This window comes from Triturus cristatus, chromosome 5_1 (assembly GCF_964204655.1).
Source record: "Triturus cristatus chromosome 5_1, aTriCri1.1, whole genome shotgun sequence".
NCBI lineage: Eukaryota > Metazoa > Chordata > Amphibia > Caudata > Salamandridae > Triturus > Triturus cristatus.
The window spans coordinates 257410638-257432632 of NC_140587.1; the positions used below are offsets into that span (position 1 = coordinate 257410638).

The 21995-nt window shown below is 46.4% G+C and overlaps 5 protein-coding genes across 7 annotated transcripts in view; 4 read left to right on the top strand and 1 right to left on the bottom strand.

Annotated features, from left to right (window-relative positions):
* TG (thyroglobulin) overlaps nt 1–21995 on the bottom strand; it is a 660241-nt gene that overhangs the window by 154112 nt on the left and 484134 nt on the right. The gene's annotated exons all lie outside the window — the stretch shown is intronic.
* Nucleotides 1–21995, top strand: part of SLA (Src like adaptor) — a 110745-nt gene that overhangs the window by 32938 nt on the left and 55812 nt on the right. The window contains exon 1 of one of the 3 annotated variants that reach the window (XM_085604893.1): nt 1267–1629. The exons of the other annotated variants lie outside the window; for them this stretch is intronic. The gene's annotated coding sequence lies outside the window, so the exon portion shown is untranslated. Of the gene's footprint in view, nt 1–1266; nt 1630–21995 lie in introns of those variants that run through there. 3 annotated transcript variants of the gene reach the window in all.
* Nucleotides 1919–6260, top strand: LOC146830698 (uncharacterized). The gene has a single exon (XM_085604891.1). It carries the CDS (start codon nt 3501–3503, stop codon nt 5589–5591), a length of 2091 nt encoding a protein of 696 aa, XP_085461017.1. The 5' UTR covers nt 1919–3500; the 3' UTR covers nt 5592–6260.
* Nucleotides 7243–9205, top strand: LOC146830699 (uncharacterized). Its single transcript, XM_085604892.1, has 2 exons — nt 7243–8174; nt 8267–9205. The coding sequence occupies exons 1-2, from the start codon at nt 7243–7245 to the stop codon at nt 8298–8300; spliced, it is 966 nt and encodes a 321-aa protein (XP_085461018.1). The 3' UTR covers nt 8301–9205.
* LOC146830700 (uncharacterized) lies at nt 8373–9282 on the top strand. Its single transcript, XM_085605121.1, has one exon. The coding sequence runs from the start codon at nt 8680–8682 to the stop codon at nt 9280–9282; it is 603 nt and encodes a 200-aa protein (XP_085461247.1). The 5' UTR covers nt 8373–8679.

Sequence of the window (21995 nt, forward strand, 5' to 3'; positions counted from 1 at the left end):
TGCAATGTGCCGAGGCATATTTACAAGGCCACGTAAAGCCACTTTCCATGGCTGTGAAAATATGTGCCCTTTCATGCAGAACACTGCATGTAGGGGCATTCCATGAGTGTTTCCACACCACATCCATGGAATCTGAAGCATTTCCAGATTTAAGAGAAATCGAAAACCTGGGAATGCGTCAGATTCTAACACCACCCCAGGCGTTTTTTCTTTTTTTTATGTGTGCTGCATTCAGCACACATAGAAAGAGGAAAACGCCTGAATTGATTGATGTTGTGCAGAAAGGTTTCCCTTCCTGCACAAAATCAATCAGCCCCGCAATGCAGGCACCCTTGAACCATCAACCTTGCACTATGGTGCCAGGGTGCCTGCGTTGGTGCATGGCAGCCCATTGTGCACCAGCACAGGGTAAAAGGGCAGCAATGCACCGTATCCTCAAGATTCCTTGCGGCGCTGCCCTGCTCCAACATCCCATAAATAAGTCCCTAATAGTCTTTTTGTGTTGTCTTTTGTTTTGACCTTCAAGTAGATTCCGGCTCCATGCAATAAGAACACAGAGGAGAACTGCTCCAGGACAAGGCAGCACCAAGCTGACATACACCCATGCTTCGACCCAAGAAGGTCTTTACAAGTCACCTGTTCTTTTTCTGCCTCTTACATCAGTACTCATTCCAGACCTGCCTGGCCATGCTGCTTGGAAGACCGCCCCACCATTACCCTTTAGAAGATTCTATTTGTGATGTGTGTCCCTGTGTCTGCAAACTACTTCCCTCGTGTGGTGGCTTGGGCCCTAGGCCCTCACGCCACTAGAATAATGGCACGAAGGCATAGCTGTAGTAAGTGGGACTGGCCCAAGGCACGTGTGCCCATCCCCTTTTATTTGCAGGGTCCCCTGACCAGTGACACCTGTGATGGATGGGTGCGGGGTGAGTGAGGGAGCCAGCTCTCGGAAGTGGCTGGTTGCATGTCACATTTAATGGAGCATTAGAACGTGTCCCGCAGAACACTAGAACGTGTCATACAGGACACTAGAACGTGTCACGCAGGACACTAGAACGTGTCACACAGGACACTAGAACGTGTACCGCAGAACACTAGAACGTGTCACACAGGACACTGGAACGTGTCACGCAGGACACTAGAACGTGTCACACAGGACACTAGAACGTGTACCGCAGAACACTAGAACGTGTCATACAGGACACTAGAACGTGTCACGCAGGACACTACACCCTGCTGCTGTCGCTATTCCTTTCTTTTAGGCAAGTTTTCTAAAACGCTTGCATCTGCGTCTCTACAGTATTCTGTTATTCCACAGAGAGGCTGCAGTTATGCTGCAGGCATAGAACGCACACAGTCGCAGCACAGCCGGAAGAGGTAAAACAGGAACCTCGTCTTTAGCAAGCATGCGAAAAGTTCCTTGTTCTAATACAGGAAGTGGGTGACCGGTTTGGCAACTGCCGTTCTACATCAGTGCAGGACCTGCACAACAAAGTGCCCTGATGCTGGCGCGCCACGCTGCTGCCTCGCGCTGCCGCCTGCGCCCTTGGACGTGGAGACCATGGGACTGTGATGCCAGGGTCTGCCCTTGAACCAGGAGGAGGCAGGAGGGGGTCTTTCACACCTGAGGTAAGGCTTCTCTCGTGCCCTGCTGCACACCGCTGCGCGGAGTTTACAACATGCAACAAACAAAAGGCACGGAAAAAGGGATACGCAAACCCAAGAATAAAAGAGAGTTCGCGGTATCACACGTATGGGGGTGGGGGGAGAGGGTGGTCGGTGAGCGGGGGTATGGAAGAGTGGGCTCGTTGGATTATTTGCTTAGTTTAGCTGACTTGCTATTATCGGGGAGTTCAGCCAGTCAGCGCGGCACTGACAGTCCCTGGCACTGATCCGCTGCGCCTTTAAATGCATTACAATAAATGAACATAGAGTGTGGATGCGCACAGCCGGACCCTCGCTGTTAGTAAATGGGGAGGGGGCGCATAATCTCTAATTACGAGTCAAGGCAAACACACGTTTAGCCAAAACGATGACCCCTGACTCTGTCGGAATCTCTCAGACCGAAAATGATCATAGTTTTCTGTAAATGGAAAAAGAAGTGATCACAAAAGGGCTGTTGGTTTCCATTCTTAGCTTATCGATACAAGGCTTGCTGAGAGAAAGACAGCTAGCAGTGAGAATAAGGTATAATATAAAACGTATATAAAACATACTCATGAATGGTATATGCATCGCCTGAAGTGTACAAAAGACTCACTGGACCTGCCGTCTGTGTGATGTACATTCAGACGCACGAGCACCCTGGACCACACCACGTGCAGCGAGCAGTGGGGATGCTGGGCCGTCTCCGCCTCAGCTGTGGGCTGGGGGTCTCTGGAGCAGCGCTTTTTTACCACCTCAAACATTGGTATGTGGGTACTTGTCGCATGTGCTGCTTCTGGTGGCAGTGTATTCATATTTCGTGATATAGCTAAAGTAAACCACAAAACCTTCCACAATAGCATACACAGAGTGATATAACATCACAATTAGAACATAACAGGGCACATCACGACAGAAAACAGTCAACATAACATACAACTGCAGTACAAACCAACACAATCACATTGCAGCAATTATACGCAGCTGCACTAAAAAAAGGCAACATTCATCACCACCACAACAAAACGCCACACGGCAAATATGCACAAATGTACTTGTCACACATTACCCCTGCCAGAATCCTGTTATCATATGTTGATTAAAAGTGTTTCTACCAAGCACTGCCTTCACTTACCACCAATGACATGAAATAAAGCCAATAAAAGTGTTTTGTGGCCCAGCCCTGCAGTTACCCTCTGGGAAACAAAATCAGTTTACAGCATCTCTAACTGGCACTTCCATCAAGAACAAAATGATTCCCAAAGGCCATCTGGATTCAAAGTAAAATACGAAATTCACAAGAACAATTTGTCAGTGTCTCAATATGATCAAATAGACTTATGTAATTAATTAAAGGCTATAATTATAGAGTTGGCAAGCTTGGTAAAAAATACAGCTGAAACCTAACAGCCTCTTTTATCATAAAAATCCTTATTGCCCAAACCCACGGTTCACAGAAAAGGGGAAAATACTGTCTTTCTACCTATCCTAAATAAGGACAGAGGAACATGACAGGCATAGTAGGGTCCATGGTAAGCATCCTACAATTACAAGAGGCCTCCAGTTTGAGGATGAGTGTGTCACTCTCACGTCAGTCAGTGGCTAGCGGACTCGGGTATCTTTAGAGTCAGGAGAATCTCCTTGCACCCTGAGAACATGTACACCAGAAGCCGTCTTAAGCTGTCTCCTCCCTGCTGTACCGCTCCCTGGCGCTCACTCACACCAGCAAGGACTTACTTTCCTTTAACAGACTTTGAAACAGAACACGAGAAAGGCAGTCAGAAAAGGGAGAAAGAAGGGCGTAGGGAGAAAGAAAGGCGTGGGGAGAAAGAAAGGAAAACAGGGAGAAAGAGGAGATGAAGAACAGTCTGCAAGAGTGGGATAAGAGCAGGGAGAAAGAGGAGATGAAGAAGAGTCTGCAGGAGTGGGATAAGAGCAGGGAGAAAGAGGAGACGAAGAAGAGTCTGCAGGAGTGGGATAAGAGCAGGGAGAAAGAGGAGATGAAGAAGAGTCTGCAGGAGTGGGATAAGAGCAGGGAGAAAGAGGAGACGAAGAAGAGTCTGCAGGAGTGGGATAAGAGCAGGGAGAAAGAGGAGACGAAGAAGAGTCTACAAGAGTGGGATAAGAGCAGGGAGAAAGAGGAGATGAACAAGAGTCTACAAGAGTGGGATAAGAGCAGGGAGAAAGAGGAGATGAAGAAGAGTCTACAAGAGTGGGATAAGAGCAGGGAGAAAGAGGAGATGAAGAAGAGTCTGCAGGAGTGGGATAAGAGCAGGGAGAAAGAGGCGATAAAGAAGAGTCTGCAAGAGTGGGATAAGAGCAGGGAGAAAGAGGCGATGAAGAAGAGTCTGCAAGAGTGGGATAAGAGCAGGGAGAAAGAGGAGACGAAGAAGAGTCTGCAGGAGTGGGATAAGAGCAGGGAGAAAGAGGCGATGAAGAAGAGTCTGCAAGAGTGGGATAAGAGCAGGGAGAAAGAGGAGACGAAGAAGAGTCTGCAGGAGTGGGAAAAGAGCAGGGAGAAAGAGGAGACGAAGAAGAGTCTGCAGGAGTGGGGTAAGAGCAGGGAGAAAGAGGAGCTGAAGAAGAGTCTGCAGGAGTGGGATAAGAGCAGGGAGAAAGAGGAGAAGAAGAATAGTCTGCAGGAGTGGGATAAGAGCAGGGAGAAAGAGGAGATGAACAAGAGTCTGCAGGAGTGGGATAAGAGCAGGGAGAAAGAGGAGACGAAGAAGAGTCTGCAGGAGTGGGATAAGAGCAGGGAGAAAGAGGAGACGAAGAATAGTCTGCAGGAGTGGGATAAGAGCAGGGAGAAAGAGGAGATTAACAAGAGTCTGCAAGAGTGGGATAAGAGCAGGGAGAAAGAGGAGATGAAGAAGAGTCTGCAGGAGTGGGATAAGAGCAGGGAGAAAGAGGAGACGAATAAGAGTCTGCAGGAGTGGGGTAAGAGCAGGGAGAAAGAGGAGATGAAGAAGAGTCTGCAGGAGTGGGATAAGAGCAGGGAGAAAGAGGAGACGAAGAAGAGTCTGCAGGAGTGGGAAAAGAGCAGGGAGAAAGAGGAGACGAAGAAGAGTCTGCAGGAGTGGGGTAAGAGCAGGGAGAAAGAGGAGCTGAAGAAGAGTCTGCAGGAGTGGGATAAGAGCAGGGAGAAAGAGGAGACGAAGAAGAGTCTGCAGGAGTGGGATAAGAGCAGGGAGAAAGAGGAGATGAACAAGAGTCTGCAAGAGTGGGATAAGAGCTGGGAGAAAGAGGAGACGAAGAAGAGTCTGCAGGAGTGGGATCAGAGCAGGGAGAAAGAGGAGACAAAGAAGAGTCTGCAGGAGTGGGATAAGAGCAGGGAGAAAGAGGAGACGAAGAAGAGTCTGCAGGAGTGGGATAAGAGCAGGGAGAAAGAGGAGACAAATAAGAGTCTGCAGGAGTGGGATAAGAGCAGGGAGAAAGAGGAGATGAAGAAGAGTCTGCAAGAGTGGGATAAGAGCAGGGAGAAAGAGGTGACGAAGAAGAGTCTGCAAGAGTGGGATAAGAGCAGGGAGAAAGAGGAGATGAACAAGAGTCTGCAAGAGTGGGATAAGAGCAGGGAGAAAGAGGAGACGAAGAAGAGTCTGCAGGAGTGGGATAAGAGCAGGGAGAAAGAGGAGACGAAGACGAATCTGCAGGAGTGGGATAAGAGCAGGGAGAAAGAGGAGACGAAGAAGAGTCTGCAGGAGTGGGATAAGAGCAGGGAGAAAGAGGAGACGAAGAAGAGTCTGCAGGAGTGGGATAAGAGCAGGGAGAAAGAGGAGACGAAGAAGAGTCTGCAGGAGTGGGATAAGAGCAGGGAGAAAGAGGAGACGAAGAAGAGTCTGCAGGAGTGGGATAAGAGCAGGGAGAAAGAGGAGATGAAAAAGAGTCTGCAGGAGTGGGATAAGAGCAGGGAGAAAGAGGCGATGAAGAAGAGTGCAAGAGTGGGATAAGAGCAGGGAGAAAGAGGCGATGAAGAAGAGTCTGCAAGAGTGGGATAAGAGCAGGGAGAAAGAGGAGACGAAGAAGAGTCTGCAGGAGTGGGATAAGAGCAGGGAGAAAGAGGCGATGAAGAAGAGTCTGCAGGAGTGGGGTAAGAGCAGGGAGAAAGAGGAGCTGAAGAAGAGTCTGCAGGAGTGGGATAAGAGCAGGGAGAAAGAGGAGACAAAGAATAGTCTGCAGGAGTGGGATAAGAGCAGGGAGAAAGAGGAGATGAACAAGAGTCTGCAGGAGTGGGATAAGAGCAGGGAGAAAGAGGAGACGAAGAAGAGTCTGCAGGAGTGGGGTAAGAGCAGGGAGAAAGAGGAGATGAAGAAGAGTCTGCAAGAGTGGGATAAGAGCAGGGAGAAAGAGGAGATGAAGAAGAGTCTGCAGGAGTGGGATAAGAGCAGGGAGAAAGAGGAGATGAAGAAGAGTCTGCAGGAGTGGGATAAGAGCAGGGAGAAAGAGGAGACGAAGAAGAGTCTGCAGGAGTGGGAAAAGAGCAGGGAGAAAGAGGAGACGAAGAAGAGTCTGCAGGAGTGGGGTAAGAGCAGGGAGAAAGAGGAGCTGAAGAAGAGTCTGCAGGAGTGGGATAAGAGCAGGGAGAAAGAGGAGACGAAGAAGAGTCTGCAGGAGTGGGATAAGAGCAGGGAGAAAGAGGAGATGAACAAGAGTCTGCAAGAGTGGGATAAGAGCAGGGAGAAAGAGGAGATGAAGAAGAGTCTGCAAGAGTGGGATAAGAGCAGGGAGAAAGAGGTGATGAAGAAGAGTCTGCAAGAGTGGGATCAGAGCAGGGAGAAAGAGGAGACGAAGAAGAGTCTGCAAGAGTGGGATAAGAGCAGGGAGAAAGAGGAGACGAAGAAGAGTCTGCAGGAGTGGGATCAGAGCAGGGAGAAAGAGGAGACGAAGAAGAGTCTGCAGGAGTGGGATAAGAGCAGGGAGAAAGAGGAGACGAAGAAGAGTCTGCAGGAGTGGGATAAGAGCAGGGAGAAAGAGGAGACAAATAAGAGTCTGCAGGAGTGGGATAAGAGCAGGGAGAAAGAGGAGATGAAGAAGAGTCTGCAAGAGTGGGATAAGAGCAGGGAGAAAGAGGAGACGAAGAAGAGTCTGCAGGAGTGGGATCAGAGCAGGGAGAAAGAGGAGACGAAGAAGAGTCTGCAGGAGTGGGATCAGAGCAGGGAGAAAGAGGAGACGAAGAAGAGTCTGCAGGAGTGGGATAAGAGCAGGGAGAAAGAGGAGACGAAGAAGAGTCTGCAGGAGTGGGATAAGAGCAGGGAGAAAGAGGAGACAAATAAGAGTCTGCAGGAGTGGGATAACAGCAGGGAGAAAGAGGAGATGAAGAAGAGTCTGCAAGAGTGGGATAAGAGCAGGGAGAAAGAGGTGATGAAGAAGAGTCTGCAAGAGTGGGATAAGAGCAGGGAGAAAGAGGAGTCGAAGAAGAGTCTGCAGGAGTGTGATAAGAGCAGGGAGAAAGAGGAGACGTAGAAGAGTCTGCAGGAGTGGGGTAAGAGCAGGGAGAAAGAGGAGACGAAGAAGAGTCTGCAGGAGTGGGATAAGAGCAGGGAGAAAGAGGAGACGAAGAAGAGTCTGCAGGAGTGGGATAAGAGCAGGGAGAAAGAGGAGATGAACAAGAGTCTGCAAGAGTGGGATAAGAGCAGGGAGAAAGAGGAGACGAAGAAGAGTCTGCAGGAGTGGGATAAGAGCAGGGAGAGAGAGGAGACGAAGACGAATCTGCAGGAGTGGGATAAGAGCAGGGAGAAAGAGGAGACGAAGAAGAGTCTGCAGGAGTGGGATAAGAGCAGGGAGAAAGAGGAGACGAAGAAGAGTCTTCAGGAGTGGGATAAGAGCAGGGAGAAAGAGGAGACGAAGAAGAGTCTGCAGGAGTGGGATAAGAGCAGGGAGAAAGAGGAGACGAAGAAGAGTCTGCAGGAGTGGGGTAAGAGCAGGGAGAAAGAGGAGATAAAGAAGAGTCTGCAAGAGTGGGATAAGAGCAGGGAGAAAGAGGAGATGAAGAAGAGTCTGCAAGAGTGGGATAAGAGCAGGGAGAAAGAGGATATGAAGAAGAGTCTGCAAGAGTGGGATAAGAGCAGGGAGAAAAAGGAGACGAAGAAGAGTCTGCAGGAATGGGATAAGAGCAGGGAGAAAGAGGAGGTGAAGAAGAGTCTGCAAGAGTGGGATAAGAGCAGGGAGAAAGAGGAGATGAAGAAGAGTCTGCAGGAGTGGGATAAGAGCAGGGAGAAAGAGGAGACGAAGAAGAGTCTGCAAGAGTGGGATAAGAGCAGGGAGAAAGAGGAGATGAAGAAGAGTCTGCAAGAGTGGGATAAGAGCAGGGAGAAAGAGGAGACGAAGAAGAGTCTGCAGGAGTGGGATAAGAGCAGGGAGAAAGAGGCGATGAAGAAGAGTCTGCAAGAGTGGGATAAGAGCAGGGAGAAAGAGGAGACGAAGAAGAGTCTGCAGGAGTGGGATAAGAGCAGGGAGAAAGAGGCGATGAAGAAGAGTCTGCAAGAGTGGGATAAGAGCAGGGAGAAAGAGGAGATGAAGAAGAGTCTGCAGGAGTGGGATAAGAGCAGGGAGAAAGAGGCGAAGAAGAAGTCTGCAAGAGTGGGATAAGAGCAGGGAGAAAGAGGCGATGAAGAAGAGTCTGCAGGAGTGGGATAAGAGCAGGGAGAGAGAGGAGATGAAGAAGAGTCTGCAAGAGTGGGATAAGAGCAGGGAGAAAGAGGAGACGAAGAAGAGTCTGCAAGAGTGGGATAAGAGCAGGGAGAAAGAGGAGACGAAGAAGAGTCTGCAAGAGTGGGATAAGAGCAGGGAGAAAGAGGAGATGAAGAAGAGTCTGCAAAGTGGGATAAGAGCAGGGAGAAAGAGGAGACGAAGAAGAGTCTGCAGGAGTGGGATAAGAGCAGGGAGAAAGAGGAGACGAAGAAGATTCTGCAGGAGTGGGATAAGAGCAGGGAGAAATAGGAGACGAAGAAGAGTCTGCAAGAGCGGGAGAAGAGCAGGGAGAAAGAGGAGACGAAGAAGAGTCTGCAGGAGTGGGATAAGAGCAGGGAGAAAGAGGCGATGAAGAAGAGTCTGCAAGAGTGGGATAAGAGCAGGGAGCAAGAGGAGACGAAGAAGAGTCTGCAGGAGTGGGATAAGAGCAGGGAGAAAGAGGAGACGAAGAAAAGTCTGCAGGAGTGGGATAAGAGCAGGGAGAAAGAGGAGATGAAGAAGAGTCTGCAGGAGTGGGGTAAGAGCAGGGAGAAAGAGGAGATGAAGAAGAGTCTGCAAGAGTGGGATAAGAGCAGGGAGAAAGAGGAGATGAAGAAGAGTCTGCAAGAGTGGGATAAGAGCAGGGAGAAAGAGGATATGAAGAAGAGTCTGCAAGAGTGGGATAAGAGCAGGGAGAAAGAGGAGACGAAGAAGAGTCTGCAGGAGTGGGAAAAGAGCAGGGAGAAAGAGGAGATGAAGAAGAGTCTGCAGGAGTGGGATAAGAGCAGGGAGAAAGAGGAGACGAAGAAGAGTCTGCAGGAGTGGGATAAGAGCAGGGAGAAAGTTGAGATGAAGAAGAGTCTGCAAGAGTGGGATAAGAGCAGGGAGAAAGAGGCATGGGATGGAATGAGATCAAGGCCGCCCTTGTATCTGGCGTCCCCAGCACGCGGCAGTGCCGGTGGTGGCTCCTAAGAAAGACTTTGGGTTCCTGCACTAATTAATATTATTATTATTATTTTACAAAATAAGCTCAGAATATGTCACAATATCCTTTAAAATCTCTTGCACAAATAGGACACATGGACTTATCCACACACAAAATCTAAGAAAGTTAGGGGAATAACAGTCTTTTTATCAATTGTGTAATTCTGTCACCAAATTTTAATGTTTGTCATTTGAAGGAACGAATTGCCACAGTCCCAGATAATTTGGAAGAATCTATCTCTTTTTTATGCACACCAATGAAATCCATGTAACCCCATTTCCAGCTTGTATCGAGAGCAGCAGCCCTGCACCTTGACTCAGGAGTGGTGCATATCGTGTGGGCTAGTTTCCCAACACATCTTATAACAAAATACTTGCATTCACTGCCTCAAAAATCATGCAGCAGCACCAGAGTGTTGACTGAGTTAAGGTGTAGAGAGTGGTAAATTATGTGGCAATAAACATCACCTCTTTTTATTAATAACAGCTCTGTGTATAAGTTCCATAGATTTCATATTTATCATGTGTTAGCATCATCAGGAGGTACATGAGGGTGCAGAGCAAGGAACATGAGAATAGAGGCGACATGTTTGTCATTCTCCTAAAACTTGTGCGCCCTGCTGAAATATCTGCAATTTTGATAACTTTGTGATGTGAACATTATTTTTTGTTAACAGTGAAAACATTATTAAGATTGGATTGTCCTTTTCACTCCACTTGAATTACATTGAAATATCAAAGTGTTTTGCTAAGCGACAGTGCTTAATTTGTAAAAGAATGGGTGCTGGCCTGGATCCCAAAATGTTGCCAAAAAGCTAGCGTTGGGCACTAGTGAAAGCGGGGTGATGAATACAAAGGCGCATAGACTTGATTCCACCTCATGCCTTATTAATTCACCACCATTCTGCCACTTTTACTCATCTTTTCAGCTGTTTTTTACTCCTTGCTCCCTCCCTTTGTTGATGTTTCCCTCTCTCTGTCTTCATCCTTCTTTGCCCTTTCTGTGTTTCCATCTCTTGCTCTGTGTCAAAGCTTGATGAGAAAACATAAGCTCCGGTCCCCAAAACTGAGTGCCGGCGCCCCCGCCCCCCCCTCCCCCCGCAACCGAGTGTTGCAAAAGCCCTTGAACCAAGTCCATCAAATGGTGATGTTTACACTCTCAGGACAGTGATGTTTATAGATGTTTAGTTATAGTATTGAATAGCTAATCATTTGACTTTTATAAAGTGAATGGTTCTGCATCAAACCCAGTGCGCACCAATTTTAATGACATTGTTTTGCATTAACAGTAGAAACCTTTTTTTCTGTAAAAGGCTCAAATGATTACCCAAGGAGCCTTGTACAAAAAGGCCATTTGTTATACTCAGAAGAGAATAAACAAATATAAACCTCTTGGAACACACTGCTTAGAGCACTTCGCTCAGCAAGTCAAAGACTCCTGTATGTCCCAAGGATACACAAGGCGAGAGCAGGTGGGAGGTCCTTTGCCTCTCAGGCTGCTACTCTTTGGAACTCCCTGCCCGAGCATCTTCGGGGCACAGCTTCCAAAACTGTTTTTAAATCAAATTTAAAAACCTGTTTGTTTACAGAAGTATAGAGATTGTTTTTGGGAGAGTGCAATTGTTATTGTTCTCAGCTTTTCTACTTGCTTTAGCACCGGGACGCTTCCTTTGGGGGCAGCTGTTTGCGCTTTACAAACTTTATTTCATTCATTCTCTGGTGCAGTATCACCCCTGCTCCCAAACAAAGCTTTGTAAAGTTGGACCCAGGTGTCAAGTGGACCAACAGAGTTATCTCCTTGAAGCTGAAAGCTCAGTGCTCGAAGCCCAAATCCCAGATGACAATATCAGCAGCAGAACATTTTACAAATATATATTCTCTACATTTCAAGTTATTCTATCATCCAAGTTTTCATCCCACCTAAAACTTCTAAGTGCATCTCATGTAATCCTTCAGGCTAGTGGCTCTAGCGGCAATGTAAAAAGTAATGAAGACTACTAGCATACATGTCGTGTACATCTCAATAGTTGAAAGTGATGTGATATCACCCCAGACACCCTGACTTAGGCTACAATAGTTTATTTTTTGTACACCAAGGTTGACTTGATTATAGGAATAGAATCTTTAATAATCCATTGTGTTAGACCTGTCAGCCTTAGGGTGGTCTTCGCGCCAACATTTTGCCTTCCTTCTCCACTTTTTCTGACCTCATTTTTGCTAGTGTTAGGACTCTAGGCACTTTATGACTGTCAACCAGTGCTAATGTGCTTGTGCTCTCTCCTCTAAACAAGGTAATAATTACTTATTCCCCAAGTGGCATATTTAATTCACTCATACGTTCCCATGTAAAGTGGTACTACATGTGCCCATGGCCTGTAAATTAAATGCTTTTAGTGGGCCTGCAGTACTGAATGTGCCACCCACGTAATTAGCATCTTTAAATATGTATCAGGCTTGTCATTGCGGAGCCTGTGTGTGCAGTTTTAAACTGCCATGTGGGCCTGGCAAAATAAACCTTTGGCCAGACCCAAACCTTCCTTTTTAATGCATATAAGTCACCCCTAAAGAAGGCCCTGGACAGCCCAGAGGGCACAGTGCAAAGTATTTAAAAATTAGAACATGTACTTTTAAGATTTACATGTCCTGGAAGTAAAAAACTCTCACATTTGTTTTTCAGTACTGCAAGGCCCATCTCTCACAAAGGATAACATTTGAGTTCCCTTATTCCATTTTGTAAGTGTAATTTTCAAATGGCAAGAGATAATTGGTTCATGTTGGGTGTCTCTGGAATCACAATTTAAAATCCTATTTTATGATGAAGTCGGATTTTAAATTGCAATTCTGAAAATGCCACTTTAAGAAAGTATACATTTTCTGTCATTGGCCCACTGGTGCCTGTAGCCTGTCACATGACTGGGTGGAGTTGGCAGATGGGATTTGTGTATTCCTTCTAATCAGCCACACACAATGGGAGCTTAGGTGTGGCTGGATGGGCCATCACTGGCAGGATGGGAGGGAAGAGCTTAACCCAGCCTCACACCAGAATAGGTTTTGTCTGGTCTCCACACAAAAGGCCTAATTGTTGTTATTATTATTATCCAGATTCATAGAGCTCCTGGATAGCCAGCCAAGAGTTTCCCAGTGCTACGCTACAATGTGGTAACAAGGAGCACAGTAGAAGCCGGTTTAGGTGTCAGAGTTTAAAAAGAGCCAGGTTTTGAGTTTCCTGCGGAAGACTGAGAGTAAACAACATGATCTAAGCTCAGCCTGGAGAGAATACCATAACGTTGGGCATAAGAAAAGAAAAGTCTTGGCCTCCTTGCTTAGTCCTCTTAACTCTAGAAACTACTACGATGTCCAAGTTACTTGATTGTAGGGAACAGCTGGGAGTGTACGGCAGCACCAAGGATCTTAAGTAGGAGGGACAAGAGTTCGACAGACATTTGTGTACATAACACAGTGCCTTAAATTGGATACGACATTCAACAGGGAGCCAGCGCAGCTTGCGAAGCAGGCTCGCAGTACAGTAGAACTTAGGGGAATGAAGTAAAAGTCTTGCTGCTGCGTTCATCACTATTTGAAATGGTCTAAGCAGATTCTTTGTTACTCCAAGATACAAGATATTTCTGTAATCAATCCCCGAAATTACCAAGGCTTGAATAACAGTTAATTGGGCCAAAAACGAAAGACACCCAAAGATTTTTCTGATTCATCACAAAATGCTGACGCAAGTATCAGCCACCTTAGAGATCTGATGACTCATAGACAGAATTGAGATGCTGAGATTTTTGACTACTGGGACAGGGTGGGTATGGTGCCCATCACCTCGGGCCCCAGAGACAGGGAAGGTTTCCCAAAACATGTACCTCAGTATTGTCTCCGTTTAACTTCAAAGAGTTAGAGTTCATCCAGGAGCAGACTTGAGTAAAAGAACTATGCATTGTTACTGCACTCTGATTCTCCTGAGAGGACAGGGAGACAATGATCTGGGTGTCATCACCATAGGATAAGACTGTAAAGCCATGTTTTTCCACCACGTCTGCAAGTGGCCTTACATACCTAATAACCCTGCACTGTCACTTCATGCATATCCTTGGCTTCACGACGCAAACCCAAGCAGAACCGACGCATTGCCACCGCTGCATGGATTAGACCCTTTGCAAAGACTAGCATCACTGCCAAAACCCTCACAGCCTTTGAAACCACCACTGCACAATGCTGCCCCGGGGCGGGCTAGGGTCGCCACTACTCCGACACTCCTACCCCCAGCCCTAAGCCTTAAATTACAAACTCTCTAACCTGCCCCACGCCCCTAGGCCCAAAACCTTCCCTTAAAACTACCCATTCCCCTCCCCCTACCTAAAACCCTGCCCCTTAACATACACTACCCCGAAACCCCCACCCCCGCGCAGTCCCTAAAACAACCCAAACCCCTTCCACTGCCCTGAGGGCTAAAACCCTAAACCCTTAATTAAAAAAAACTACGTGACCCCCTGAGCCCTAAAAACTACCCACCCTTTCCTAAACCCTAAAACCTACCCCAACTAACCATTCCCCTCCCTCTACCCTGACTTCCGAAACCCTGCTCCTTAACATACACTACCCCAACCCCCCACCCAGTGCTGTCCCTAAAACTACCCCAAAAGATGGTGTGGACATTTATTTGCCATAAAATATTCCAATTATGCTCGAGGGGTGGTGACATGGATAGCAGTGGGAGTTCCTTTCTTACAGAAGGAGGTGCACCTCGCCCCCCAGGGGCGCTCTGTTATTGTTGTGGAAACACTGGATGGGTATGATACTTGCATTGTGAACTTTTAAGCATCCCATGTGGATGACTAATGGTTCTATCCTGGGATGTTGAAACTAAGGGCTCCCTACATACACCTGCAATTCATGGGTGGAGGACTTTAACTGTGTCCTCAGCTAGAGGCTGAAGAGAGCTTCCTCTAGACAAGACCACAAGCCTCACATGGAATCCTCTCTGGGGGAGGCAATGGAGAGGCCCAATTTGTTGGAAATCTGGGGACGCCATCGCATGGGTGAAAGCGGCTTTTCCTTTTATTTCCCTGTACATAGGGTCCACAGCAGGTTAAATATGGTGCTAGTGTGGAAAGAGGATATTAATATGTTTGAAAGTTCTGCGTACCTTAACTGCTGTTTACCAGAGCACTGCTCCTTACTTGTCAAGTTGCTTTCTGTGTGGGTTAGATCCAAGATCCTGCTTTGGAGACTCGGCATGGAGGTGCTCCAGCACGAGGAATTTCGTGGGCACATTACAGGGTTCACTACATGTTTCTTCTGATAGAACTCGAACACTGCTGACAGCAGGCTGACTAAATGGCAGGCTTATAAAGTGGCATTAAGGGGGGAATGTATGGGCTACATGCATGGAGTATGACTGCAGTTAGAGTGGGACCTCACCTTCTGGAACATAGGCAGGCGGGCTGGGATAACTTCACTGACCGGGACCCTGGTGCCTGCCAGCATCTGACACAGATCAGACACTTGGGCACAACTCGAGAAATAATCTCACACCCAATATAGACAAAAAGTATTTAGGGAAAGTGATAAGGCAGGCAGAATGGTAGCATGGCTGTTAAAAAGAGGTAGGCCACAGTCCCACTGCGCCAGAGCATGGGGGTTATGGTGCCTTACGACCAGATACATGCCTCCTATGTGGAACATATGCAGGATAGCATCTCCTAGATACCACTGGAAGGGACAGATGTTCTGGAGGAGAATCTCCAGACTGCTACTGTGTCCAGTCAGGGCCAGGAGCATCAAACATTCATGAAAGCCCATCCTAGAGTTGGAAGAGCTCAAGGAAGCGCTGGTGGATTGAAGCTTGGGGAGACCCCAGCGACTGATGACCTTTTCGCAGAATTGTATCAGATGCTGCTGTCTGTCACACTCATACAATTATTAAAAGTGTATAGGGTGGCGAGAGAGAAGGAGTAGTTACCACAGACTATGAGACAGGCAACGATAGTGCTGCAACTAAAGCAGGGTAAGATCCTGCTGAGCTCTCTTCCTATAGACCCCTGTCAATGCTTAACATGAACCTTAAACAACTATGTAAGTTGTTGCCCTACAGACTCCTGCGTGTGGTCCGGGCACAGATATAATCAGATCAAACTGTGTTTATCGCAAATAGGGGCACCATTTTCAACCTTTGGTGTTTGAATCATTTAATGCATATGCTGGCCACCTCCATGGATAGTTACGCGGGGGCAACCCTCGATATTGAGAGGGCATGCGACACGGTAGGGTGGCAATATATGTGGGTTGTCCTGAGACATATGGGGTTCGGCACCAATTTCATTCAGTGTCTGAGGCAGGGGAAGACACAGGGCTGTCCTTTGTCCCCCAAAACCTTTGCATTGGCAGTAGAGCCACTGGCATGCGTCCGGAAACTAGGCTGCCATAAATTTTATTGCGGGATTGTGTACACTGATTATGAACAAATATATGGTGGGCTGGTCCAGTGGTGGATCGCGTTTTTGAGAATCACAACTGAAAGGAAGAGTAAAGTATTGATATATGGATTGGTTGCAGGTGTAACATTGTTTTGCCATGTGTTTTTCTTGAAAAATTCTAATAAACAAATCTTTAACAAGTAATGCTGATGATTGCATCTACTTTGCATATCAAACTAGGTTTCTCAAACTCAGCAGTTTGTAAAGCTGACGTCTAAAGAAAAGACTTTTGAAGGAAAATAGAACCCTCTTTATAAAGCTGAAAGACCATACTTGGCCATCTAGGAAGAAGAAATGAATTGTTTTCAATCCCTGTTGAATTTTAGAGCATATTTTAAAGTTTGTAAACTGGGACATCACCATTTTGTTGACCTGCATTTCGCTTAAGGACCCTCCCTGGCTTGTAACCGGGGCTCAGCCTAACCCATGAAGTCTATTGCAATTTTATTGAATATAATGTAATTAAGCTTCAGTCTTATGGTGGTCACATTTAAGATGTGAGTATTCTTCTTCCTTTACAAGATACGTTTAACGTATCTGGAGCCAGAAGAATATGACAATAATGGATTGTTTAGTCCTGCATACGTCATTTGACGTGAGCCAGACTCTATGTGGTTTCCTCTTAGGTCTGAAGAGTGCATAATGATCAAAGTCCTGTTGACGCTAGCTAGGTTGTCAGAGAACATAGCAATTGCCACATACCTCTACCTTTGTCGCCAGCAGCGTTTTGCATCCAAATAATTAGGAAGGTTACACAATGACATGTTTTTCTACATCAGATGAACAAGAGCTTCTTGTTTAAGATGCAAAAGCAGAACTACCAATGTGCAACCGCAGTCACCGCCCACATACCAAGGCCTTTATTGCACTAACAAACAGAAAACTGTCCAACAGAATATTCTGGAATGGTGACTGGCTCCGTTCCTACTTCCAGATACAAAGGTCATTGACACCATCCCAACTGCTGCCTACACCAAACAAGCTTGTCATAGTGTGCGCAGGGTCCCAAAATCTGCTTGAACTCATAGGGAAAAAAATGGCCTGGACTGTAAAGGAATGCCGCCAAATGGATCTGAAGCCTGCTGCAATCCAATATATGTTCGAATAGTGCTAAGGTGATCACTAGAATAGCTATTGTATGAAACGTCATTTACAAATTGCATCAATGTAAACCTGAAAAAGGAATTGTGATTCCAATGGTTTATACCACTTATTGACCAGATGCATAAGGCTCAGAAATGGTTGTCACACCTTGCAGGTTTCTGTAGTAATCCCACCCAACTGCCTGAAACAGCTTTCAATTGTCGAAGCCCTCCTATTCAATAAAAAACATAGATTTCTAAAATGGGTGTGCATTTTTGCTTTGTGAACTGGAATCTATCAGACGCATTTAATCACTGCGCCACAAGAATCGAGCTACACCCGACTGAATAGCCCCAATCATGGCAAAATCAGTCTTGGGTTGCTGGTGTTCCAGTTCTGCGAGGACTTAGGCTGGCAGAAAGGGGCATAGCTTCTGGGGGTGTTGAGGGTGTGAAACCACCCACATAAATTCTTTCTTGCTTTGGTAGTTGGGTATGGGGGGCCATGAGTCTGGTCTGCTATGTATTTGTTGGTTTTTATCTTGCCTTGATTTCACTTAGAGTTTTAACTTTTTCATATTTTGAAATTAAATATATAAAATGCCCGGTGTTAGGTTTGGGGGTCTCTAGTTGGCATAGGTAGGTACCTGTGACAAATAGGGACCCTTGCGTCTAGTCAGGGTAGGGGGGTACACTCCTAAAATAACCCCTACTCACCCCCTTGGTAGATTGGCACAAGCAGAAAGGCTCATCTCAGAGGCAGTGTGTAAAGCATTTGTGAACACATACAGTAACCAAGTGACAACACTACAGATGGAAACCACACAAGTTTTATATCAAAAATAAGTATTCTTTATATAGACTTATCACAAGACTACAACTGACAAAAATCCACAATACTATACTTAAAATGGTAGCATTAGCTTAGTTCTCTTTAGATGGTAAATGCGACACTTAGAGTTCAATGTACCTTAAGATGCATAACGCGAGACAACGAAAGTGTTGCAAGGACGGTGGTGCGTTGAAGATCTGGTGCAAAGAAACAAAGACGGCGCTTTCTTCTTGGTGCGATACAATGTGAGCCGTGAGCCGCGACATGCCCTGCGGCATGCTTCCCGGTGATGCGGCGGCATCTGATGCGATGTCAAGCCTCTTCTCCTGACGATGCGAGTTGCTTCGGCAATGATGCAAGCCGCTACAGGCCCTGCTACACGCTTCCCGGTGATGCGGCGGCGTCTGATGCGACGTCCATCCTCTTCTCCGGCGATGCGAGTTGCCTCAACAACGATGCGAGACGCGACAGGCCCTGTGACAAGCTTCCCGGTGATGCGGCAGTGTCTGATGCAACGTCGATACTCTTCTCCGGCAAGGCACTTCCTCGTTGTGAAGCGACAGCAGCAGTGCGGCAACACACTTCTTGCTTGTGAGTCGCGCTTTCAGCTCCTTGCAACACGCAGTCCCTCAGGAAGCCTCGCAAAACAGCAGGCACTTCCAAAGAACTCTTGGGGAGCTGGTGGGTGAAGTCTGTTGTCCTTGAGACTTCAGCAGGAGGCAAGCTCTTTTCCAAGCCCTTGGAGATCCTTCACAAGTTGAATACAGTGCACACAAAGTCCTTTCTCCTTTCTTTGGCAGTCATGCAACCACTGCAGGCCAATCCCCCAAGCAGCACTTCAGCTTAGATAGTCTCTCCTCAGTTTCTTCTGGTTCCACTCCTCAGCAAAGGGTTCTTCTTATTTCCCAAAGTGATCTAAAGTTCTGGGGTCTGGGTCCCCTTTCTATACACATTTTCTCTTTGTTCTCTGAAGGCAGAGAGGCCTTTCCCTAGTCCAAACCTGTTCTGGTCAGTCCTGGTGCTCAAGGACTCAAGGAGTCATGTCAACAAAGTGCTTTGTTGACATGACTCCTTCTTTCCTTTCACAGTGCAGGGCAGAGACATCAGATGCACCACATGAGGTGGAGCCAGCATTGTGGAGGGAAAGCACAGCCCTATTCAGATCCCAGGTGCAACTCTTCCCACCCATCTACATGGAGAGCTCTCTATTCAGCCCTGTGCTGACTCACCCTGTCTCCGGGAATTCCCCAGCCACCTGGAATTCCCCAGCCCCTGTCACTCAAACTCCAGACAAGGAATACACAATCTAGCAGAGGCAGGCCTGGATGGTTAGACAAGAAAATACTCACTTTCTAAAAGTGGTATTTTCAAACACAGAATGTTAAAACCAACTTCACTAAAAGATGCATTTTATCATTCTGAGTTCAGGCATACTAAACTGCAATTCCTACCATGTTCCCAGAGTCAGTTATGATTATAAGCTGTAATAATCAAACTGCCCATTCTGGCCTATGGGGAACAAGTAGCCTTGCAATAGTGAAAAACGAAAATGGCTGTAATTCACTATTAGGACATGCCACACACACCAGGGCATGTCCTACCTTATATTTACAATTCACCCTGCCCTTGGACCTACCATAGGGGTGTCTGATATGAAGAAAAGGAAAGGTTTAGGGACTGGCAAGTGGGTGCACTTACCCAGTCAGCATGGCAGTACCAGACTGCACACAGACTCTGCAATGGCAAGCCTTAGCCCTGAGCACTCCTGGTGCATTGGTCTGACCGGTACACCAAACCAGCCAATCATGGAATCACTAATCCATACATCAATTTACAATAGGGAGAGCATCTGCACTTTAGCACTGATCAGCAGTGGTAAAGTGCCCAGAGTCATAAAACAGCCAACAACAGGTCAGAAAAAATATAGGAGGAAGGCAAAAAGTTCAGGGATGACCCTGCAAAAAGGGGCAAGTCCAACACCCGGTTAACCAAAAAGTAGCAAATTTGCACACACAGAAGTACTCATTAAATGGATGCAAATTTACTGCTTTTTGGAATTCACAAACATTGGAAACAGTAGGCGTCGAAAGCTGCACCAGTATCAGGTTTGCAGCATAGTAATGAAACACCCAAAAGGAGAAGGGATAAATGCTTGTAAATAGTCAAATCACTGGCAATTGCTTGGGGTGACATTCCAAAACATTGTTTTGGCCCACTGTGTCATAGTAGACTGGGGGAGAGGCCTGATGTAGGGTTTTCAGATGGGGTAAATGCAGGCAGGGCTGGAGGACTTTACATCTGCCATCCTGTCTTTACTCCACCCACCAAATTTAGAAATGTCTATACATTGGCATGACCCTCCATCGTGTCAGTTCCTGCCCATGTAGAAAATGTTTGATTGAGCACTCCATCAACATGATGGCCGGCCGTCAAACTTTTCCATGGTTTTTTATTTTTCAATCACAAACTCCCAAAGCAGGAGTTTGCTTTGAAAAATAAAAAAACGAATCACCCACACACATTCTTCACTGCCAGGGTAGACCTGGGTAGACCTGGCAGTGACGGGCAGTAAAAAAAAAGGTAATCAGAACTATTACTCGCTCAGAACAGAACTAATAATCAGATCATCCACTCTAACTAGGCCTTACTCCATTGGGCCGTTGGAGGACGTTTTACAACAATGGTGTACAGTTTACTCTTTCAACATAAAACTTGCAGTCTGCCCAACTCAAAATCAGGTGGGTAGACCTTGAATTTGGTGAACAGGATACTCTGTTGCCATAGCAAGAGAGTACCTGTCAACCAAACACTAAATGAGCCCTTCATGCCCACATAATGCAAATCAGCACTGGCCCAGCTCCTCTTGGGTACAGTCAATTCAGAACCTCAGTCACCTCAGTTATTCATCCTACAGCTCACTGCTTTTTTAGTTGGGAAATTTGAGATTCACCCCTCCCTGAATTGCAATGAGTAAGCTATGCCCCTGCTGGCAGTTTGGGCTGGACTGTTCTTATTAGAGCAAGACTGATTTGTAATATTAAATGTGTCATTGAATTATGTTTCTTTGCCATAACAGTGCCATTCCTATAAATTTTGGGGCAGACCTCCCCCCCACCAAAACTCTTGGGCTGTCTTTCTGAGTGTCCTGTTTTGTGGTGTGTAAGGCTGTGCTGCACAACCCTTGACCCTCAGAGTGACACTAAATTAAAAAAGAAGCATGTTTGATTGGCCAAACATCAATGAAGATGTCAAGAAAGATGCAAAGTACATTTTGAAAAATGTGAAATGATGTGCCAAGATTGCTTTTGTTGTCTGCAACACCTATAACGTCTGAGCCTTTTTTGAGGGAGATTGTGCTGAAAAATATAATAGCACTAGGGTGGGTAGAGACTTGCTTGCAACTTCATGAACATACCGGCTGTTCCTGCCAATGCATTATAAATGTGTGCCTGCTTGGCCTCCATTTATTAAAGGTGGCCTCTCCACCAGGAACAACGGACCATCAGCCCATATATAAAGTGGCCCCTTTGCGTTTTAGCTACTTCATGTTTGTATTTCCAAAGTTTCCTGGCTGTCATTGCTTTTATATGCAGTCTCACGGTGTATGGCAAACACAAAGCACATTATGTTGAAAAGAATGAACAAATATGCTACAAACCTTATTTATGTTATTTAAATATTTAAACAAGGGCAGAGCTCACTCTATTCAGTGCTCTGCTTCTTTTTGGCTCGGTTTGTGAAATAGAAATCCCATATGCATCTGTATACACACACACATACATACTACATACGTACTGGAACATAGTGGATTTGATGCAAACCTGGGATATCTGATTTGATATCCTACCAGCAAACTCCTTGCTGGAGCCTTTAAATCTTCATTGTTGCATTAAAATAGGCTGTTTTTTTTGCTCACATCTGCAAACTTGAAAAGGTAACACGCATATGCAGGCCTCAAGGACTCTTGGCAACTTTGCTAACATGATCATCCCTCAGACCTTCAACAACATGCTGTCCTATGAAGCACTGCCATCCCCCTTCTACACAGGCACCATAGACTCCACCTGGACCTGTATTCTGTCATGGGGGACCGCACAAAAGGCACCACGTACTAAATCCTCCCTTTACTCAGGTTTATCTGTGGATCATTTGTGGCTCTGATTGGTGTTTCAGGAAACAGTGTAACTCATCCCCATCTCAAAACCCCATGGGTGTTGCCATCCTCATCACTCATGAACCAGCAGCAAAACTATGGGCTAGCACTTTATCGCTCAGCAACCTGTGACGGAAGGATCAATTTGGAATTTG

What these genes read in the sequence shown, in the direction of transcription:
- LOC146830699 (XM_085604892.1), top strand. Translation starts at nt 7,243, where the DNA reads ATGAACAAGAGTCTGCAAGAGTGGGATAAGAGCAGGGAGAAAGAGGAG. An exon ending in ATGAAGAAGAGTCTGCAGGA is followed by an intron (nt 8,175 to 8,266) that starts GTGGGATAAGAG and finishes AAGAGTCTGCAG; the next exon opens with GAGTGGGATAAGAGCAGGGA.
- LOC146830700 (XM_085605121.1), top strand. Translation starts at nt 8,680, where the DNA reads ATGAAGAAGAGTCTGCAAGAGTGGGATAAGAGCAGGGAGCAAGAGGAG.
- LOC146830698 (XM_085604891.1), top strand. Translation starts at nt 3,501, where the DNA reads ATGAAGAACAGTCTGCAAGAGTGGGATAAGAGCAGGGAGAAAGAGGAG.